The 10,249-nt window shown below is 40.9% G+C and overlaps 1 protein-coding gene across 1 annotated transcript; it reads right to left on the bottom strand.

Moving 5' to 3' along the window:
* mao (monoamine oxidase) lies at positions 1-9,563 on the bottom strand. The gene is made up of 15 exons (XM_077728698.1): positions 9,437-9,563; positions 6,818-6,912; positions 6,594-6,731; positions 4,491-4,595; positions 4,342-4,433; positions 4,118-4,259; positions 3,879-4,028; positions 3,652-3,811; positions 3,326-3,422; positions 3,073-3,126; positions 2,941-2,998; positions 2,756-2,853; positions 2,570-2,681; positions 1,979-2,041; positions 1-1,908 (listed from the first exon to the last, which is right to left on the bottom strand). Exons 1-15 carry the CDS (start codon positions 9,489-9,491, stop codon positions 1,750-1,752), a joined length of 1,578 nt encoding a protein of 525 aa, XP_077584824.1. The 5' UTR covers positions 9,492-9,563; the 3' UTR covers positions 1-1,749.
* Between the last annotated feature and the right edge of the window lie 686 nt (positions 9,564-10,249).

Genomic DNA, 10,249 nt, shown 5'->3' with positions numbered 1-10,249 from the left:
TTCCATAGTACATATTTAATGCACAATTTTGACACTTTCTTCACAACATATTTATTTAACAATAGTGCACAAATGTTTATGACAAAGCCTAAGCTGTCATTCTAAATAATGGACAAGCAAATCCATTCATCTTAATTCACTTCAGATTTGTTTTAGAAACTCAATTTTTTAAATGCATATATGCATCTTATCAATATCCTATCAGTAAAACAAAAAAGTTACTATTAAGGCCAATATCAACAAGACCAAAACCTCCAATGGTACTCAAATATGAGCATTTCAAGCCAAATCTCCTGCTTTAAATATAACACCACTGTATTTATTCACAGAAATGCTGATATATTCTCAATTTTTGCGCCATATCCATAATGCTAAATCAATTTGTATGTGAGGGGGGAGGGCACTACACAGGCACTTAAGAAAACCCCAAATATTCATAATAAAAACACCACAATTTTCCCAATGAAGGCACAACAGACAACTTCATTAACGACAACAGATACATACAGTACACATATTTGTATCATTAATATTTCTCCAAGTCACAACCACTCATCCATAATTCATCATTAAGACTTATGACAGTTAAAAACAGTTTAAAGATAAGCTCCATTTGTGATTGTTATGCTAACGCTCCTTTAAAAAAAAAACACTTTTGATATAGGATATTAAGCAATGTGTACAAATTTGCGCAATTACAGTGAAGGATATACATTCAGATGCTTGCATCACATTGAACAAAATGCAAAAAAAATAGTATTCTATTTGGCAATATGGTAAAAATCTAGTTTATTTAACCATTCAGCGCTTTTTTGTTACTTATTAATAATTTTTTTTGGGGGGGGATAGATCATATTATATTATATCGGCACCTATCATGAATGGAAAATGATGTTGTACACTAGTACACACACACACACACACACACACACACAAAATGCACAACAGCTCAGATATGCAGATTTGAGCTGAATCGGTAAAAAAAAAAAAACGCGTTGTGTCATTGGCAGTGATGATTCATGGGAATCGGGTTTCTGTACATCAGGTGTGTCCAACGTACAACCCACAAGGCCAACTGACTAGATTTTATCAACCTGCAGCAAATTGTGCAATAGAATATGACTTGCACAAAAAGCTGAAATCCAGCCAAACGTATGTCTGACTTTTTAGCTTTAACACTAGATGGAGTTTGTCACTTAAAACAGCACCATTGAAAAAAATAATGCAATAAATCTTAGTTCGGATTTTTACCGCAGATATACTATACATATGTTGATATACACAATTACTTGTTTTTCTTTCACTATATCTACTTTGGGATTATTTGCTTAGAGAGCCATTAGCCTTAATTGTAGACCTCAAATGTTTTACACCGCTGTTGACGGGGATAGACGTCCAATCCTATTTGACTGGAGGGTTGGCAGCAGATTTGGACGTCTATTGGCATGCCAATGAGTTAATAGTGGATTTCTTTTTTTTTTTTTTAAACTAAATCCATTTTAAAAAGACCGTCTTTCTTCTCACCCAATTTCGATCCTCTGTTTAACAGATGAAAGTGTAAAGATTACCTTTGATTTGGTGGGAAACGTTTGGACACCACTGCTGTAGATGGACACACTTTATTCTAAGAGGTATTCCGTGTGGTTTAACAATTGGCGATTCCATCTGAAAAGCTCTATTAAAGACAAAAGACAAAAAAAAGAGCTTGGAATCAACAGTCGTAAGTACGCCAGGGCGGTGATGGCCATTTTAACATCGTGGAACGAGGCCCTTTTTATGCGCCACGACGACGCCGGCCGCCACAGCCACCGACAAAATGGTCGACGCGCCCAAGAAGCGGAGCAGGCCGCCCACCGAAGGAGAGTTCCTCTCCCAGAAGGTGGTAGTAAAAGGTAGAGGCGGCACATCCTTTGGGAAATAGGCAAAGCTTCAGAAAAACATCCAAAGTAAATTTTTCCCAGAATCCTCTCTGTCTTACCTCTGACACCGGCTCTGGCTGCCAAATCTGGTTGCGGTGAATTTTTCCCATGGTGCACAGAATCTGTACCACAGAAAATAGTAATATTAATATCACAATATCATTTCACTTGTTTTTTTTAATGGTTGTACTGTAAATAAGTAAATAAATATACATATAGTCAAATAGCACACAAATGCAGGTTTTCAGACTGAATTGGTTCACTAGTGACTGTCATGAATTAAGGTGGGGACGAATCAGGAGAAGAAAGACAAAGCCATCCCCGCTGATAGCCAGCCAATCTTGTTATGTGGACAAAGCAAGAGACTCTCTCATCGTGCTAATGACATTTGCAGACGAGCAGGTGCTCCTCTGAAGACAGAAGAAAAGCCATTCTGGCAAGACACGACAGATCCTAATTTCATCTTCCGTAGATCTTAGGACTCCTATCGCGGCATCATTTGGCAAATCGACCTGGCTTTCGTCAAAAGCCCTGTGGCCTCGGTTAAAGCGGGGACCAGATGCAAAGTTTAGACTGTCTCCAGTTATCGGTAAATTGATCCAATATATGGACTTTTCTTGAATCAACAATGGAATTAAAAATGTTCTGACCTCTCTGGCCGCCCTTTCTCCAGCCTGTACGGCACCTTCCATGTAGCCACTCCACTCGGTGGCCGTCTCAGTACCCGCAAAGTACAAGCGTCCTACCGGCTCCCTCAGAACCCTGCACGGACACAAAACAGTGATCGCCATTAAGGTCCGCCCTCTTCTCCTACCTTTTTTCTATCCTTTACTCACTTTCCAAACTGGGTAAGGATACCCGGTGGGAAATAAGCAGTGTAACACCCTCCAGAGTACTCCTCTTCGCACCAGTTCTTCTCCTCATAATGGATGGCCTGGCAGACACATGACAGTTACTTACTGTAATGCATGGACTATAAGTCGCAAGAGACAAGAAACTCAAAATGACCAAGTAAACTTACATCCAGAGCTTTTTCAGTGCCCATCACTTTGGCAAAGCTCTCACAGATCTTCTTGAATCTAGATGGGGAGACATTTAATTTTTTTGTATGGCGGTCAAAGTGTATTTATTTTTTGTTACTATAGAAACACACCTTTCTTCTTTTGTGAGCCCGCAGAGTCTCCTGCTTTTCCGCGCCAGGATGAATCTGCCAGAAAAAAATTAACATAGACTATTCTGGCGGAAAATTGGACTCGAGTGAATATTTTGTGGATTTGCTTTATTAGTTGGAACATATCAATAATCTACAGTGATAGAACATATAGTGATAGATCACTATAGGGTCACGTTCTTAGTTCTAAGCATGGCTGTTTTCATTTTTAATCCATTAAAATTTCTATATTTACCCCATGATGGCTGGCACGGATCCGTCAGGCTTGGTGTCATCTAGCGTGAGGCCAATGGGGGCGTCCTCCTCCTCGATCATCATGCTGCCACAAAAACCTGAAGAAGACAAACCCAAAAATGAAGAAAGTCCATACAGATCAACAACCATTTAATATACAAGATCTAAATACATACTCTTAAGAAAAACCAGTACATCTTAAAAAATGGCTTTTTTAGATAGAGAGAGATCAGCAATTTTCAGCTTTGTTATTTTTTGGCCTTTGTGAATCCCAAATCGGTCAACCTCGACCAACTACAAATTTGATCCCTCCCTGGATTGAGTTACCCATTTTCCTCCAGAAGTTTTCCTTGTAGTACACCATGCATTTAATGACCGAGCCCATGGGGACGCGGTTGATGAGCTGGTTCCTCAGTGGGGGGAGCTCGGGGTTGAAGTGCATCTTCAGGTTGAGACAAGGAGGCGTGGCCACGATCACATACTTTGCCTGAGGGGGAAAAAAAATAATAGAGCAACTGAAGGGTTTCAGGCAGGTGCACAAAAATGTCAATTACCGTGTAGGCCTGTTTGTCGATGGTCTCCACCAACACGGCGTCGCCACTCTGGTCAATCCTGACGACGGGCGATTGGAGCTTAACCCGATCGCCCAGTTCTCGCGCCATGCTTTCGCTGATCTGACCTGACCCCCCCATAAACTTCCTCTCCTTTAAAAATGGGTAAGATAACAAATAAAGGCAGAAATGTTGAATTTTAACTACAGAAGGAGTTATGAGTTGACCTTTGGAAATCCTACCTGTCCTCCATTGGAGGTGGAGAAGATCCTCATGGTTCCCCCCGCCTGCTTGACGTACCACATGAACCAGAGGGCTGACACCTCGTGGGGTTCGGAGGTCACGTTGACGTTGACGAACAGAGTGGCGAAGCGACGGGTGGCGCTTTAGAAAAAAAATATATATATAATTAGTTTAGTTTACATTTACTCTCTTTCATTCATTCATTCTATGGAAGAAGTCCTACCCTGTCCAGCAGATGCTGTCTATGAGTTGCTTCATGCTCATATTGTCCCACTCTTCAGCATGGGGGGCTTTCCAGGGGGCCTCGCTGGGTATCTGAAATCAATTGCTCCGATTAGAAAATAGAAGAGTGCCAAAAAGTCCAACACTTACTTCCTTTCCCATCTTGTCAAAGGTCCTGAATAGATTGATGAAGTCCAACTTGACCAAGGGGTTCCACGTGGGTGGGAAGGAACCCGTGAAGGCAGTAGATTTCCCCTAAAAAAAAAAGAATTTGGCAAAATTTGATTCATACTCTTTCTCCGTTTTGCTATATTAACTACTCCCACGCGTCTGACTGGTAGTACTCTTTTTGAAATAAAATGGAAAAAAAACTCCCCTAGATGGGAAAAACATCAAAAAAAAGCAGTTATGGTTGCCAGGGGTGTTTGTTTTGCTTCCTTTGTTAAATTCAGTTATGTTTTTACAATTTGTATACACATTTTAATAGTTTTCCATTAAAAGGGCTGTAGATGAAATTCAACTGCTAGGCATAACTTAGTTAATTGATGCAAGTTGAACTAAAACGACTTTTTCTTTCCAAGAATCGGCTCTTGCTACTGTCACATTATTATTACATAAACGTACCCTCAACAAATGAGTTATTGACCATTGCTGTAGGAACAGAGATCGGGTACGTTATGCAAACAATGACATCTGCACTTTTAAGGTCATGACTGCTATAAACATTGGACTTTTATTGTTTGCATATCGTGCGGGAGGATTTTCCCTATCTGAGGCCTCAACATTACAACCACTAGTGACCTGAAAATGGCCAAATATTAATAGGGCGTGAGCAAAAAAGCTTCAAGAAATCAGAGCAAATTCTCCAGAATCAATTTTTCTACTCAATGTGCTCGCCACAAATACATGAGGCGTCTAAAAGAGCATTTCCCGATTTACGAGCACGCTCATCAACGCGTGCTGCCGCCGAGCCACGGTTCGTGACTGTTTCCACGGCAACGGCGGCACAAACCAGCATCTGCTTTCGCTCCATCCTCAACCGCAAAGCCCTCTGTGGCGCTAAACTAAACAAAAGCGACGGTTTAAAACAATGTATACAACCTTGACAGTGTTACGCTTTGGCCCTTTCTGCAACAATTACGCAAACGGTACTCTTTGAGCGACGTACTGCAATAAGGTGATAAAGAGTCTAATAAAAAGTGGACTGGCCAATGAGTGTGAGGAAGGATTGGACGCCTTCGGGCTGCAGAAGCTCGCCGATAAGGAAAGCCAACGTCGGCCTTTTGGATTACAATCTGCCGAGGAAAAGCTGATTAGCAATGTGAGCTAGCCCCGATTACACAATGGCTGTGCATACGTACGCTGAAACGCTATTAGTCCACTGACTTTCCACGCCGTGTCTGCTTGCTTGTTAGTGTTCTTGTGGACACTACATTTAAAGTTCTTCTCATGCATTTTGGTCAACAGATCTTCTTGAAACTTGGTAGATATCTGGACTGAACCAGAATCTCTCAATCCTCTGAGGTTTTTTTAATTTTTAATCAAGGCGAATTGGTTAATTGCAGAATAATACAAAAGATGGCTGGTTGATTGAAATCTTCCCTAGGTTTTCCAATGGTGTGGATTTAAAAGTGAAGGCCCCTTGGTATATTACTACTACAGGAAATGTTGTAGAAAACTAACAAGGAATCGGACTAAAATACCCGTCAGACATACCGTGAATGGCATGCTGAGGCTAATGGAGTCCTATTGAATGTTGGCATGGCGTCTCAAAGCCTTTCCCAGACATGCGGATTCATTGACCTGAACAAGATGGCCTACATCCAGATAAGACTCACATGCTGGAGTCAGTGGTGTGATTTAGCACTGGAGTGGAAACATGGCAGCGGCACAATCGAATCATGCAGAAGGCAGAAAGCAGCGTTACAGACATCACAGCGCCCATTGCTAACAAGATATGGAGGAAAGGAAAGGCAAAGAAAGATGGCATCTCTCTTCACTGAGCGCTTTTAGCAATCCTTAAACATGATAATTCCGTCTGCATTTTTTGCCTCAAGGCTAAGGTAAGCATCTTGGCTATACTGGTAAAGAGGATTTTTTCCCCCAAGATGGCTGTTGTAACCTTCCATTTTTCAGAAAGTGGGTCTCAGAGAAAAGGGTTTCGACAGCCCTAGGCTACCTGAACCACTATAAGTGTTCCATCACCCAAGACCACGCCCCCCTCAGAAATAAAAAAAATGTGCAGACACTCACATTGACATAATGCAATAGCTTCTCTTCTTCATTGACTTTGTAGGTCTTGATGCCGTACTGCTTGGCCAATCGGAGAAGGCGATTTTGTGTCGGGCCCACGTAAGCCCCGCCCAGGTCCACCCATTTGGTTTCTGGAGTCTGAAATAAAAATACAATAAAAATAGATTCTACATTGGTTCATTAATTAGCAATGGTAGTCTTCAGAAATAATATATCTCCCATACCCGTGCAGTAAAGGTTCGACCACCAACTCGATCGCGGGCCTCCAAGACCACGGGATTGAGTCCACTCTCTCGCAACAGCTTAGCTGCACTCAACCCTGAAAAGAAAAAATGAGTCAATAATCTTTAAAATAAATAAAACTTAAATGTGTGTCTAATGAAAATAAGGCATTTTCCTGACTGTGATCCACTGACAAATTCTGCAAAGCCATCCTCCGCCCCAAAATGTTGACAGAACTCTAAACACGATTTAAACCGTGCCTATACAAACACGCTCCACCCGTCCTGGTTTTGCAGAACGCATAAACTAACACGCTGCAAATCCATGATGTGATTATATACGGATGCTATTGCCTGCACCACAAAGAGCATCTATCTGAATGTTGTTGTTTTTTTATGCCTACATACAAAGAACAAATAGAAAAAAATGACCGTTTGATGATTTGCTTTGAGACGAAAGCATTTTTGATTAGATTCCAGCTTTTTCCTACTTTGTTTTGATTTGACATGAGTGCAACTTGGATGTTATTGTATGGCAGGATCAGAGCATTCCGAATAATTGCGTCGAGAGAAAAAGACAATTGCAGGAGCTTTGAACTTTCGGGTAATTTGAGCAAATCCGTGACCCGGATAATTGTGTGCTTTTGTAAATTGCTAGGCCTCTTTTAACCTCCTGCTGAGTGTGTTTTTTTGGGTGGGGGTTCTTTCAACTCTAGTGTGGAGGGGTGATATTTATTTTTTCAGAAGAAGCTTTCTCTGCAGAGAAAAGACGAAGAAGTTGTTGCTGCCTGTTTTCGTCTTCCTTCTCATGGTGATAGGCGGCTGTCACAAGGCTTTAACGTCGGGTGAAAAAGTCATTGTGCCCCCCGGGGAACCGAGTAGCAAAAGGACAATTGCATTTCAAGAAGCACAGCGGGATGGACAAAAGGAGGGAATTGCTCATCGATCGGACCCTCGATGTTTACTACCTGCAAATAAATGGTGTTGTCACAATTCTCGTTTGGGGGCGGGGCTTGAAAGAAATCTTCAATTAGCTTGGGGTGCATGTTTAATTTAAATTTGAAGACTAATTGGAGGGAGGGTGCAGCTTGGCCAGAGGAAGAACACTTTTATTTTATTAACAGAATTAAGTTGACAATAGTCCTCCATTTAAATAATGCAGTGAGGTTTATATACGAATAAAACATATTTTTGTAGTTTTGTGGGTGCAGTTTTTTTTAGTCAGGATGACCTTATAATTAAAAAATACAGTATATACAAAGTTTTTTATAACAGCAAGATAATTTAGTAGGAAAAAATGCCAATATTATAACGTTTAGGAGTGATATTTTTATTCAGTATTTTGTATTTTTATGAAAACCTCAATTCAGTTTTAAAGTGTGAGTACATACAATAATCTATTGGTTTGCTGGAGGAACAAGAAACAACTCCAGATCAATCTCAATTTTCAGATGCGCCAAACAATGTTTACCCGCCATTTATTAAATCGAGCGGACTGTTTTGTCTCCTTTTGTCGTGACGGAGAATTGTCTGGAAGAATAAAAGAAAAAAATATTAACAGATAGCTGCAATTCCTGATAAATTCTGTTCACCAAATAATGTGAGAACAAAACTATTACTATTCATGGCCTGTTTCATCAGGTTGTGCTATTTTAGCAAAATAAATCACCAATTGACGTCCTATCCATTTCAACTGGGAGGGGCTGGAAGTGATCACTCATTGGCTGCCAAGGAGTCAAGTTATTTTGGATTTGTTAAACAAGACCAAAAATACATATATGTAGATATATAGATATGTATATGAATGAACCGGCTTTATATTATTATTTACTATCAAAATACCTAAAAGCAGGGCGCTCAAAGCCAGTGTCTGTGGATTAAGGGACATTTACAGCTCACTTTTTGCTCAGTTACCCAAAATCAACAGGAAATTACCAGGTAATGACCCTAAACCAAAAGGAAGTGACCAGAAAACTGACAAATTAACCCCTTGGCTGCCATAGACCACAATCCCCAGTCATATCAATTCAAAATACCAACATGACAGAAAAAATGTTTGTTTTTACTCATTAGTAGTATAGTAGTATAATACAAAACAATTCCCTGGCCCTGTTATATCTACGTTAAATCCCCGATCTGATCAATTTCGTATCGCAATTCTTATGATGAAGCCCCCACAGATTTCTGCCCCTAACACCATCGCACTATTACGCTCAGTTGTCAAATATTCTGTGGCCAGAAATGGGGAAAAAAAGAACGCTAACATGGGCGTAAAAGGGTTAGCGGATCCCAGCACCCAGTAGTCAGCACCCTTCCTTTCCCTTCCCCGACTCTTATGTAATGCAAAGTGTGCTGTCGGCGGACGGATGATTAGCTTTCATTACAAGCTGCTGCTCGTCATCCACCAGAGCTAATGTCATATAACGCCACGCGGTTATTCCTTACAAAGTAGTAGTAAACGAGAGAGACGGCCGATTGGGTGCAACAGTTGTCACCCGTCAAAGTGGCTGGCACGAGTCCCGTCTGTCTATTTGCTTTCCTTCTCCGAGCAAATGTGCAATGCAACTACTATTCCTGGCGTATTCAAAAGGGGGATGGTGGTCAAAAGGGTCTGTTTCTCACCTGATATCCCCCCGCCGACCACGATCACGTCGTAGGTGTTACCGGGCGCCGTCATTGTGCTCCGAAATGGTTCTCGTCGTCCCGCTTGCCGTCGCCTTCATGGCAGGGGCGCATCTGGATTATAAACGGACTCGTGTGGGCGGGCGCTGGCGGCGGTGTGTCCCCCCAGAGGGCTCCGCCCCCCCAGGAAAGCAACTTTTTCCTTTTTCTTTGGAATTCACTAGCAATGACATCAAATCAACCAAAACAGTGTCTCATCACATTTTTACACATGTTACACCCTTCCGCAGAAGAAAATGCTACTTCTGCATAATTCTAAAAAGTCATAATGTGAGGTAAATTTACATTTTAAAAGTACTGTTAATTGTTTTACGTCATAATATTACAACAAAGTCAAAACATTACAAGAATAAAGATATGATGAGATAAAAATAGGATTATGAAGACAATAGTTCTGATATTTTACTACTAATATCACTAGTTATTTTCAATTTGACTCTTTTCTAACTACCACAACACAAAGTATTGACTATACTACTAGTATTCAAATAAATACCAATTGACAATTCTTAAGCAAAAAGTGCATGTAGGTACAACAAATAGCCACTTGGTAGAGCTGTTTCCCTTCGTTAATGTTTAGAAAATAAAAATCTATTTTCACCCACATTCATTGCCCCTACTAACATATGGCCTCTGGGCGGCCATGTTGGTTGAGGTGACGTTCCCATCAGAGTCAATGTAGTGATAACTGAGTTGTTTCTCATCCATCTTGTACAATATTGCGGAAATAATGGGAGAGGTATACATTACTAG

This window comes from Stigmatopora nigra, chromosome 11 (assembly GCF_051989575.1).
Source record: "Stigmatopora nigra isolate UIUO_SnigA chromosome 11, RoL_Snig_1.1, whole genome shotgun sequence".
NCBI lineage: Eukaryota > Metazoa > Chordata > Actinopteri > Syngnathiformes > Syngnathidae > Stigmatopora > Stigmatopora nigra.
This window is presented reverse-complemented; position numbering and strand designations above follow the sequence as displayed.